The sequence below is a fragment of the Idiotropiscis lumnitzeri genome, chromosome 18 (assembly GCF_059441095.1).
Source record: "Idiotropiscis lumnitzeri isolate Australia: NSW breed Sydney's pygmy pipehorse chromosome 18, RoL_Ilum_1.0, whole genome shotgun sequence".
Lineage (NCBI taxonomy): Eukaryota > Metazoa > Chordata > Actinopteri > Syngnathiformes > Syngnathidae > Idiotropiscis > Idiotropiscis lumnitzeri.
In genome coordinates, this window is record NC_142408.1 from 15,211,676 (window position 1) to 15,224,510 (window position 12,835).

Below are 12,835 nucleotides of genomic sequence, written 5' to 3' on the forward strand. Positions count from 1 at the left end.
AGTGTCTGGATATAAAATCAATCCTAATAAATCAGAAGTGATGATGGTGTCTGGGACATGGCCTATTCAACTCGATGACATAGTGACCTTCCGCAGAAATAATCAGGGCTTCTAGTATTTGGGTTGCACGCTCACCCCCCAACTTTCACGATTATATAAAGCAAACTATAACAAATTATTTGAGACATTTAGAAACGAATTGGAAAGATGGGATGTACTACCGTTGTACCTTTTGGGCAGAACAGAGGCCATTAAAATGAATCTGCTTCCCAGACTCTTATTCCTGTTCCAATCCCTCCCAGTTAATGTCCCGTCTTCAGCATTCCGCATGCTAGATAAGCTTTTATCGAAATTTGTATGGCAGAACAAGAGACCAAGGGGGTGACTTAAAACACTCACTCTTTGGAAGAACAGAGGTGGTCTCGGTCTCCCAAACATCCAACATTATTTCTGGGCATCGCAATTGACAGCAGTTGTTGCATGGATCACCAATGATGGAGAGGTGGGCTGGGTGAACATTGAGCAGAATTCATTGCCAGCTGTTCCACTATCAGTGCTAGTGTTTTTGAATACCCAGGCCCAAAAGAAACTGAAAGTTACAAACATATGGGTGAGCACACGTTAAAGGTATGGTCAAGAGTGCAAAAAAGAATTAAAGGATGTGCGGCTCTCTCTTAAGCTGTACAGATCGCTAGAAATCCGGACTTCCCTCCCTCATTGTCAGATATCACCTTTACAAGGTGGCCAAACAATAAGATGAGAGTTATTGATCAGTTATTTTGTGACAATGTTATGCAACCATTCTCCTATTTACAAGAGAAATTTTCACTTCCCCAAAGTGCCATGTTCAGATATTTTCAGCTCAGACATTATGTAACGAACCACAAAGATTGGACTGTTATTAAGAGAGCGCCATCCAATCTTGAAGTCTACTTTATCAATGTGAACAAAAGTCGTCTGCCTACCAAAAAGCATCTCTCCCCTATATACAGAAATTTAGCATTGGATTCTACAGACAATACTTTGTACATCAAAACTAAATGGGAAATGGAGTTGAATGTTATTATTGAGGATCGAGAGTGGGAAGAAATATGTATAGGGTGTCAAAGGGGTATTGGCAGTAATGTTTGGAAGGAATTTGACTGGAAGATGAAGATGAGATTTTTTTCGGACCCCCTTGGTGCTGTCCAAATTTACGAATAACACATCTGTTAAATATTGCTGGAGGGGGGTGTGGATTTATCGGCGACCACTCGCATATATTGTGGGACTGCCCGAAATTGCTCCCTTTTTGGAAAGAGGTTAAGAGCGAGATCGATAGGGCGCTCGGAATCAATTTGTCATTCAAACCTAAACAGTTCCTTTTCGACCTTCCGTCAGAAGTTGATGTTTACAACAGAGACCAAAAATACCTGCTGTATAAACTCTTGATGTCAGCTAGAAAAAATGTGACGTAAATTGGATGAAACCTCGGCCCCCCAAGGTGTCACTGTGGAAGCAGAATCTTAGGGAGATTTATGATATGGAGGCCCTTACTGCAAAGTTACAACTGAGGTCCGATGCTTTTGAAAAGGTGTGGACCCCCATAGTAGGACATATCTTTGTTTAATCAGAACACTACATTACATAATATTGATGGTCACACAGTTTAATCTCTGCGTTTCACTTTTCAGCCTGTTACTGTCATTTCTGGTGTACAAAATTGTAAAAATGCTTCTCTTGTTTATTTCTACTATTGTCTTATTTGATTCGGTTGTGCTGTCGAGGATTGTTATACATTGTTCATAAAAATAAAATTAAAAAAAAAAAAATTAAATTGGGCTCATTGTTTTTTGACTGCACATTATATTATTAGGGCCCGAGCAGGTACCTTTGTAGAAATTATTATTATTATTATTATTTTTATTTCCGATCGTTCGATCGCATTTTTTACCCCCTAAACATGCACGAAAACTCAACAAACTTGGCAGTCTCACCGGGCAGGGCGAAAAATTGGATATTTTAACGTCGTCGTAAACTCCGCAAACAAAATGGCTCTCTTGCGCCAACGAGAATGGGGGGGAAAAAAACAACGGAAAATCCTCGTTTGACCTAGACCAGAGTCGGTACCCGAAGACATCTATATGTTTATATTCAGTTATACACCTTGCGGCACCCAGTGGCTACAAAAAAATATCATTTTTTACATTTTGACGTACTGCACAGTGCCCTTTTAATGAATCCGATTGCAAATTGGCTAGAAAAGACTCAAGACATTGATCTTACTCTATCCCGATTTTTGTGACTTTCCGTCGAAGGGCGTGGCTATTACGGTGCCACAAAGTCTGATTATTCACCGTGGAAACAAAAGCTCCGGCAAGATGACTCAGATGATTTGAGGATATTGCAGCCCTGAAGACATCTACAAACTTATTTTTGATCGTAGTAGTAGCGCCACCAACTGGTCAAAGCAAATTCAAATTATTTTCGTTGATGTTTTTCTCCGAGCAGGTTAACAAGGTCGCCCACATATTTGCTCGGCTGAGTGTTTAGGCCTTCAGGATGTCAGAATACGAAATTCGTCATTTTTTGTGAAAAGCTGTGGGCGTGGCATCGCACATATCGCCAATAAAACAACACATATTTTGAGGTTCTAAATATGAACGAAAACTCATGGAACTTTCCACACGCATCAGGCCTGACAAAATCATCAATATTTCATTAGTTTCTCGTGCAGTTTTTTTAAAAATGGCTCTCTATCGCCCTCTAGAAATTTTCAAAAGAGCAGCCCCGGTTGTGTGTTTCACCAAGCTTTTTGAAAATTTTATGGAGAATGTATTAGGCCTAGACCTACCAAAAAGTCTCTTGGAGCCATGAGCTAAATTGCACAGGAAGTTGGCCATTTTGAATTAACTTCAAAAGGGGCGTGTCACCACAATAGACAAAATTCTTAATAACTCCCCTGCACATGCTCCAAAAAATCCAAAACTTCACCTGTACGTAAAACGCCCCGACCTGAAGACATCTATATGTTATATTCTGTTATACACACCGCACCACCTAGTGTAAACAAAAAAATGTTTTGTTTTTTAAAATTTTTTTTTTGTTTCATTTTATTTTACACGGAGCCCTTTTAACGCATCCGACTACATTTTTTGTCACAACCACCTCAAGACATTGAACTCTCTGCCGAATTTTGTAACTTTTCGGCGATGGGCATGGCCGTTACGGTGCGTACTACACGGAGCCCGTTTAACACATCTGACTGAAAATTTGTCAGAACAGCCTCAAGACATTGATCTTAGTCAATGCTGAATTTTGCGACTTTTCGGCAAAGGGCATGGCCACGACGGTGCCGCAAAGTCTGATTTTTCTCTTTGGCAACAAAAGTTCCTGTAACATCACTCAGATCATCCTATCATCTCGAAATGTTTCATATTTGAGAATAGCCCAACCCTGAAGACATCTACAAACTAATTCTTCATCGTAGTGGCAGCGCCACCAACTGTTTAAAGCAAATACAGGTTATTTTCGTTGATGTTTTTCTCCGAGCAGGTTAATAAGGTCTCACTCATATTTGCTCGGATGAATGTTTAGGCCTTCAGGATGTCACAATACGAAATGTATCATTTTTCGTGAAAAGCTGTGGGTGTGGCTTTGCATAGTTCGCTAATAAACTAAGGCTTATTTTGAGGTTCTAAATATGCACGAAACCTCATTAAACTTTGCATACACATCAGGCCTGGCAAAACCATCAATATTTTATTAGTTTCTCATGCAGTTTTTAAAAAATGGCTCGCTATCGGCTTCTAGAAATTTTCAAAAAGCAGTTGGTTGAGTGTTTCACCTAGGTTTTTCAAAATTTTGTGGAGTATGTATAAGGCCAAGACCTACAAAATATTCTCTTGGAGCCATGAGATAAATTGCACAGGAAGTTGGCCATTTTGAATTTACTTCAAACATGGATGACGCTTTGACAACAAAAGCTGCTCTAAATTTAACTACACAAAAATTCCTCTTGAAGATTCCTCACGTTATTTCTCGTAAATATTAAACATTTCCAACGTGCCATTACCCCAACGTTACCAGGGTTGCGAGGGCCTTTTATAGCTGCTCGCAGCTCTAGTTCGATTTTGTACCTCATGAATTTTATCTTATTTTTTTTCTAACAGAGCCTACAATCCGAAGAAAATTCCCAGAGGACTTCCAAGATGAGGTCCGTTTATTCACTTTTATTTTGCATTTTCTTGTATTGACCATTACCTGTATTCAAGGTTGGTAGTACATTTTTTCACCCTTTATCATCTACCACTAATAGTGGTCTAAATTCCAGAACAATCCACTTTGCAAGTGAATTTGTGAGTTTGTCTGATGTTGATGTATTGGTTTTGGTCCTGAAACCAGCCATTTGATTGAGATTGTGTTGCTGACAACTCTTGTTCAAAGCTGCACTGGAACTACTAACTGCGTATTGAATAATAATAATATTTCATCCATTCATTGATGATCTACCACTTAATATGGGGTAGGTTAGCGTCATGGAGGCAGTAGTTTCAGCAGATAAACCCAGACTTTTCCTTTCCCCTGCCACTTCTTCCAACTCCAGGCCAGCTGGGAGACGTAGTTTCTTATTATAATAGTTTCTGTGTGCCTCCTGCCAGTGGGACATGCCAGGGACACCTGAGCAGGGAGGCATCCAGGAGGCATCCAAATAATATGCTTGAGCCACCTCCTTTGGTTCCTCTTAATGTGGAGGAGCAGCGGGTCAACTTGGAGGCCCCTTCCGGTTGACTGAGCTTGTCGCGTTATCTCTACGGGAGAACCTGGACACCCTATCTAGGAATCTCATTTTGGCCGCATGAATCCGGTATCTTATTCATGCGGTCATGACACATAGCTCGTGACCGTAGGTGAGGGTAGGAACATAGTTCTACCGGTGTTACGAGGAATTCGCCTTCCAGCTCAGCTCCTTCTCCACCAGGACGGATCTATACAGAGTCTGCATTACGCTGCACAGATCCGTCTGTTGAGCTCCCGCTTTGTCCTCCCTTCACTTGTGATCAAGACTTCATAAGGCTTTCATGGGCTAGCTATCCATGACAGCAGGCTCCGTCACCTGAAAGTGAATAGAGTCACCCCACACGGCTACGAAAAGTCCAAAGAGGAAAATACCCCCTGAGTCTGCGAGAGCGGGGGCGGAAGATGACTCATCGGTTGACAACATGGTAACGAACCCAGGAAAGGAAACGGCAACGAGGAAGAAAATCAGCACAGCACCTACTAAGTTAGCTGCAGGAAAAGGGCTCCAGGTATGTAGCTGCGGATGGTCTAAGGTAACGTCCAGTCTAGGCCTTAAAATACATCAGGGGCGGATGAAGTGCTTGAAGAAGGCAAGTCTGGGACCCCGCATTGACCAATATCTGTTAAGAGAAAGGTCAAGTAAGGCGGGAGAAGCTCGGCGGCAGGATTCAACCCACAGTCCACCGAGCATCAGTACCCCAGAGGATGAGAGGAATTCAAGCACAACATCTGAGAACCTGGAACCTAGCCAGCCGCAGCCTGCTTTGGAGAAGAGCACCCAAGGCCATAGACCCCAAGTGAAGTGGCCAAAATCCAGCAGCAAGAAAGAGTGGGCAGCAATCGATACAGACCTGAGCAACATTCTGGACGAAATCAGAGGTACAGTGGTGAAGAAGTTAGAGAGGATGGGCGATTTGATCTACTCTTACGGAGCAGAGAGATTCGGAATAAAACATCAGAGAATGACAGAAACATCGTCAGCCCCACCCAAGTCCAGAAGACAGCAAGAAATCGAACGCCTTGTCAAAGAAAGAAGGAAATTGAGGAAACAGTGGAAGAAAGCCTCACTGGAGGAGAGAGTGGGTATTGACCTGCTGCAGATGGATCTGAAGGAGCGCCTTGGTACGCTGCGAAGAGCGGAAAACCTTAGAGTCAGGCGCAGGAGGAAGGAGAGTGCAAGAATGTCATTTTACAAGGACCCCTTCAGATTTGTGAAAGGGCTCTTCACCAAGGAAAAGAACGGATCACTCAAGGTTCCAAAAAGGGAGCTGGAGGACCACCTGAGAGCAACGCACACTGACAACTTAAGGTACGAGCTAAGGGAGCTACCTTCGGACATGCCACCAATGGCCGTACCAGAGCACCAGATGGACGACAGCCCACCAAGGTGGAATGAGATTGAGAAGTTGGTGAGGAAAGCAAGGGCAGCTTCAGCTCCAGGACCAAACGGAGTCCCCTACAGACTCTACAAAAATGCTCCTAAAGTCCTACGATTCCTGTGGAGGCAAATGAAGGTGACATGGAAGAAACAAATCATCCCAAGGGCGTGGCGAAGAGCAGGGGGAGTAATGATCCCCAAGGAAAAGCATGCCTCGACCATCGACCAATTCCGACAGATCAATCTCTTGAATGTTGAAGGTAAGATCTTCTTTAGCATTGTGGCTCAGAGAATGACGACCTACCTAAAGCAAAACAACTTGATTGATACATCGGTACAGAAGGCCGGAATACCAGGCTTCTCAGGATGCTTAGAACACACTAGCATGATATGGCATCAAATCCAATCTGCAAAAAGAGAAGGAAAAGATCTACACGTCTTATTCCTGGACCTAGCCAACGCCTTTGGATCTGTCCCCCATTCTCTCATTTGGACAGCCTTTGACTTCTTCCGTGTACCGAGCAACATCACAAACCTGGTCAGAACCTACTTCCAGGACTTGCAGGTTTGTGTTACAACAGCAGAGTATACAACAGCTTGACAACCACTGGAAGTGGGAATAATGGCAGGATGCACCATCTCCCCGCTGGCTTTCACCATGGCAATGGAAATTATCATCCAATCTTCCAGGTGGGTTGTAGGAGGGCAACGCCTGCAAAACGGACAACAGCTGCCCCCTATTTGTGCCTACATGGATGACATGACCACCCTAACCTCTACCATCCCATGTACCAGACGTCTGTTGGAAAAACTTCACAACAACATAACGTGGGCACGGATGAAACTTAAACCCAGCAAATCCAGGAGCATATCCATCGTCAAAGGAAAACTCGCGGACCAGAGATTCTACATCAAAGAAGCACCCATTCCGTTGGTGTCAGAACAGCCAGTCAAAAGCTTGGGCCGATGGTATGATGCAAGCCTCAAAGACTCGGACCAGAGCGATCAACAGAGGGAGGCAACCATCAAAGGACTTGTCACCATAGACAAGACATCCTTCCCAGGCAAGTTGAAGTTGTGGTGTTTGCAGTTTGGATTGCTCCCAAGGTTGATGTGGCCTCTAACAGTCTACGAAGTCCCCATCACTAAAGTCGAGAAACTGGAGAGGTCAGTCAGCTTCTACATCAAAAAGTGGCTTGGACTCCCACGGTGCCTGAGCAACATCGGATTATATGGACATGGTGCGCTGGAGCTACCGGTCTCTGGCCTCACCGAACAATACAAATGCACCAAAGTGAGGCTAGACATGACCCTGTCAGAATCCCAAGACATAGCCATACGAATGTCTGCTCTCAAACTGGCAACAGGGAGGAAGTGGACCCCTTCTGAGGCTGTGCAGCAGGCTGAATCCGCTCTCAGGCATCGAGACATAGTAGGGCAGGTTCAGCAGGGGAGAGGCGGGTTTGGACTTGGGACAAGTAGACCAGCATGGCACAAAGCAACACCCAATCAGAGAAGAAGACTGGTGGTTGATGAGGTCCGCCAGCAGGAGGAAGCAGACCGATGCGCAAAGGCAGTCTCACAGGCCAAACAGGGTCAGTGGACCACCTGGGCGAATCTGGAGCATCGCAAACTCACATGGAGGGATCTGTGGGGGATGGAAGAAAGACGAATCAGCTTCATCATCAGAGCCACCTACGATGTTCTTCCTACACCCACGAACCTCAACCAATGGATTGGAGAAGATCCCTCATGTGCCCTCTGCCAAACTCCAGCATCATTGAGACACATCCTCACTGGCTGCAAAACCAGCTTGTCTCAGGGCCAATACACCTGGAGGCACATTCAGGTCCTACGGCAACTGGCGATCATACTGGAGAAAAGGAGAACTACCAACAATGCCCTCCCTCCCCACGTGCCTGGACTCCCAAGCACAATCGCCTTTGTGAAAGCAGGACAACTTCCAGGGAGACCATCTGTAAGAGTGGAAACAACCCCCCTGGACACAGCCCGAGACTGGAAAATGAAAGTTGACCTGGATCAGAAACTCATCTTTCCACCGGAGATCATTACCACTAATCTCAGGCCAGACCTGATCTTGTGGTCAACCTCACAGAAACTCCTGTACATCGTGGAACTAACAGTCCCATGGGAGTCTGCAGTGGATGAAGCCTATAATCGCAAAAGCCTGAAATACATGGACATCGCAGCAGAGGCGGAGCAGCGTGGCTGGCGTACACAGGTGCTCCCTGTGGAGGTCGAGTGTAGAGGATTTGTAGCCACATCAACAACAAGGCTCCTGAGAAGCATGGGGATCCGAGGCCAGGCCCAACGACAAGCTGTGAAATTGCTGTTGGAGGCTGCGGAGAGAGGCAGCAATTGGCTCTGGATGAAGAGGAAGGACCCCACTTGGGCTGTTAGATGTCAAATGTGAGGAAAAGTGGAACACCTCAAAGAACCACAGGAGACTTCAAAGACCAAGTAAAGGACTCTTCTCCTTTCCATTTTTGACAACAGGCAGGAGGAGCAGAGGCAGAGGGGGGCACACCTGAGGCGCACAGGTGTCGCTGTTGAACCCATCCTGAGGTGTTGTTGGTTTATCAACGAAACACCGATGAAGGAGGGCACCCACCTGATGACCCCAGTGAAGCCTCTGGTCCTCATGCAGGTCAAATTGAGTTGCTTCTTCTTCCCCACTCTAAACACCAGGAAAGTGCTGATTTTTTTTGGGATTATAACAACAAGTCCTATAGCTAAACGAACAAAATACTCCTCCACTTGAAACAGGATCTCATTCCCGACCTGCAAAAGTCACTCCACCCTTTTCCAACTATGGGCCATTGTTTCAGATTTGGAGGTGCTGATTTTCATCGCAACCGCTTCATACTTGGCTACGAACTGCTCCAGTGAGATTTAATACTGAGGCCAGCAAACGGACACTCTCAACGCCTCAACTGTGCCTAAAAATTCTGTTGGAGCAGTTTTTTTTGAGTGATAGAATGTGGCAACACCGCCCCTAGGGCAATTGATGACGCCAGCACTCGGTGTGCTCATATCAATAATGAATTCAGCACAGGTGCCAGGGAACGCTGTTCGGATGCCGTTTTCAACCAGATTACTCACGGCGCATTACTCAAGATTCATTACTCATGATGCACAAACTGATAGAAAGATTTCAACAATTCTTCAGCAGCAAACAAAACAAAGACCTCATGCACATGCTCACAAACTATCAACACTTCGGTTTTTTGGTCATTGAATTGGAGAAAAATAAGTGTTTTTTTTTTGTTTGTTTTTGTTAAATTTGTTTCACAATGGGGTTTATATATTGACATGGTGAAAGTGAGTGCTATCCTCGCTAATAATTGTCATATCTTCCCCAGGAAACTACTAAGACTGTGCCAAAGTTCTGCTTTCCATTCTGCTTGCATAGGTACACTGACAAAACTTTATGTTCATCTATTTTTGTGTGTGTCTGTCTAATCATTTGTCATTTACACGCTTTCTGAAAGACTTGGGGGGGGGGGGGGGGACCAAAGTTTTGTTTCGCATCGACAATCCCCCCCCCGCACACACACACACGCACACACACCCACACATATGCGCACCCACAGGCATACATGCGCACATGCACTCACACATTCATGCGCGTATCCATACACACCCAATTATATGTGACTCCCCTTGTTGACATTAAAGCATTCAAAATATTCCAGTGTCCTGATTCTCAGACTGGAATTAATGGTCCATACTGCCCGCTTCAGCCAGTGTAATTTCTAAGATAATGTGGACAACACTGCATTACACACACCTCTCCAAAAGCGTAGGAACAATCAGGCCAATTATTTCATTTTTGTTGCAGACGAACAAATCTATCAAAAGAACTTGTGAAGAAAAGCCATATCTTTAGTGAGCAAAAATATTATACCTGGTTAGGCTTAAAATAGACTTAAGTATGTAAGAAATAATATTTGGGCATAAATACTTTTCTTGCAATAACTGCAAAGGCAGTGACCCATTAACATCACAAAACTATTGTATATTTATTTTGTAATGTTTTTTTCAGGCTTTTACTGCTACGTCTTTGAGTTGTTGTTTGTTTTGGCCGATTACGCCCATCAGTTCCCACTTTAGTAGGCATGCCCTGTTGGGTTTAAGTCTGGACTTGGGAATTTCAAAGCCCTCTTCCCCTTATTGTTTTTTAAGTGTGCGTAGGGTCATTGTCTTACTACATGATAAAAGCGCTTCTGATCTATTTGGTTGCATTCTTTTTTTTAATTTCCAGGCAGAATGTTCCTCTATTCTTCTGATGTATTTTTTTCTTCTTGCAACATGTGTTCATGATACATTGATGTGTAATCATCAATGCATATTGTTGAGTGCTCGCAGAAGAAGCCATTAAAGCCCAAATCATGACACTACATTCACTATGTTTCAAAGATAAGATTATACTATCATAACTAATATTATTTTCTCAATGAGAAGAGCACAGAAGGGGAAACCTGCTTGCCACCTGCCAGGTGGAACAATTGCTGCTGGGTATAGCTTGGATTCCTGAAGTGGAAGATGGTATGACTGTCAGTTCTTTCCGTGGAGGATGCATACACTTTTGGATTGTGAAAACAGGTGTCTTGCTGTTTGAAGCTGGTAATTTCCTGATTCATTGTAACATTCGGAGTATGCTGGCAGTTTGATTAGAAATGGGCAAGCTGATGGTCATGTTTGATCTTTTGTGGTGAGTGGTCAACACCTAGACTAAGGTGATGAGTGAACTCAATCGCAAGTTGAATGTGACTGATTGGAAAATGTATTTTTCCATTTTGTTCAACTAGAGGGTGCTCCTGATTTATTTTCCATTTTCTTTGTTCCAGGAGGTGATACTGTTGTAATGTGATTAATGCAATCAATTTCTGTGGCCTCACTGTGGTGTTTAATTTTCCTTTTGTGGTATCTTTATTACCTCTTTTTGTTGTACTGTCATTATTGACATGGGGGTTCAACTCTTGGGCAGCGGGGTTTAAACTTTCCATTCATTGCTCCATTTTTCTTTACATTTGAATGTGCTTGTGACTGACCCTCTTCATTGGCATTCTAAATGCCCATCCATCCATGCTTCAAATGCCACCAGGTCACCCTCCAAATTAAGCATCTCAATTCTTCTCCTTAATTTTGCACTTCTTCAATAGGATGCCACTGTTTCAATATTTTCACACGAGCCAGCACCGCAGCTCTTTCTGCTGCTACCTTTAGCTTAGCAGATGAAGCTGTGGACTTTTTTGGCTGGCCTTGCTGCTCATGTTTGACATGCTCTCTTCAGGAGAGTTGCTCATTAGAATCACCTTAATCAATTTCTTTTATGATTTCTTGTATTTGTGTTGCACTTTGAGAAAGCCATAGACTGACCTTTGAAAAATATTTGGGATCATTTTGGCTTTAAGCCAGAAGTAATACAACAATAAATAAACTTGTATTGTATTGTAATCAATGAATTAATCACACAACCCTTTCTATTCATCAAGAACATTTGCCACCTTGTTTTGTATCACCATGAGACATAAATTCATTCAGTTCCCTTCTAATTTTACTTTAACTTAACATTATTAAGTTTACATTTCCTATTGTTTTATAACTTTTGAAATTTGTTAACCAAACCCTTTTCTGTTAATTTAACAATAGGTTTTTGAAGTCCCGCACCATTAACCACTTCATCTTCTGTATTTGTGTTCATGTCCAAAGCACACACTTCCATTGTACGTACTAACCGTAAACACTACGCAGTTCAGGTGAGCATGCAAAAGTAGGTTGAGTCATGTGATCCAGCACAATTTGCAGAAACGCGACGCTCGAAATAATTATAATGTGCGCGGGGTGATCATTGCATTGAATTTTTTAACATGTGCACGCAATTGGCCATTGATGGTGTAGCGCTACATATACCTCTCTTTGGGCGCCTTACCTGTAAATACAAACGATGGTCTGCGGTGCTCCAGTCCACTCTGTGTTATGTACCCGCTAATTTATATTACACCATTTGGAAAGCACTTTGTTACAGCTCTAGCTGTTGTGAAATGTGCTATATTGTAATAAAGTTGTATTCTATTGTTTTGTATTGTTAGCAACCGCTGCGGCTGGCTGCAAAGTCTATCAATGCCGGCTTATCCTCCGCACACCGGCTTCCTGGCAGTCCCACTTGTCCGCTGTATCCTAACACATTCTTCTCTACATTTTGACAGTGTAATACCCAGTCTAATACAGGACTTGTGAAGTGTGCCTTGGTCTGATACCCTGGCGGGTTTGTTTACTTTTTGCTTGACTGAGTCATTCATCATAGAGTCCATAAGTCATTTGCTAAAATGTGTAGTTTATTTATCATTTTTCATGTTATAACTTGCTCACAGCTTTTCACTCATCCAAATCCATTTCCTTCCCAAACTTGGACTTATCCTCTGGACACTTATCTTGGTGATGTGAGCTGATGTCTTTGATGTTCTTATTCTCTTCTCCTAGAGTCAAACCTTGTCTTCTGAGTCTAGCCTAAAATTCTAACTATTGAACTATTTAATATTACTATTTATTCGTACATATCTGGCACTAAAACACTCATATAGGGTAGTGTGCATGAATAGAATTACTTTGACGCATATAATGTCAGTATATCTGAATGCCGGGAAGGGGCGA

The 12,835-nt window shown here is 43.3% G+C and overlaps 1 protein-coding gene across 3 annotated transcripts in view; it reads left to right on the top strand.

The window, feature by feature from the left end:
• The window catches only part of dennd1a (DENN/MADD domain containing 1A), a 184,997-nt gene that overhangs the window by 42,161 nt on the left and 130,001 nt on the right, over positions 1-12,835 (top strand). For 2 of the 3 annotated variants that reach the window (XM_088282175.1, XM_088282177.1), the window contains 2 exons: positions 4,152-4,195; positions 9,541-9,590. The exons of the other annotated variant lie outside the window; for it this stretch is intronic. In XM_088282175.1, the coding sequence (XP_088138301.1) occupies positions 4,152-4,195; positions 9,541-9,590 (94 nt within the window). The remainder of the gene's footprint in view (positions 1-4,151; positions 4,196-9,540; positions 9,591-12,835) is intronic. 3 annotated transcript variants of the gene reach the window in all.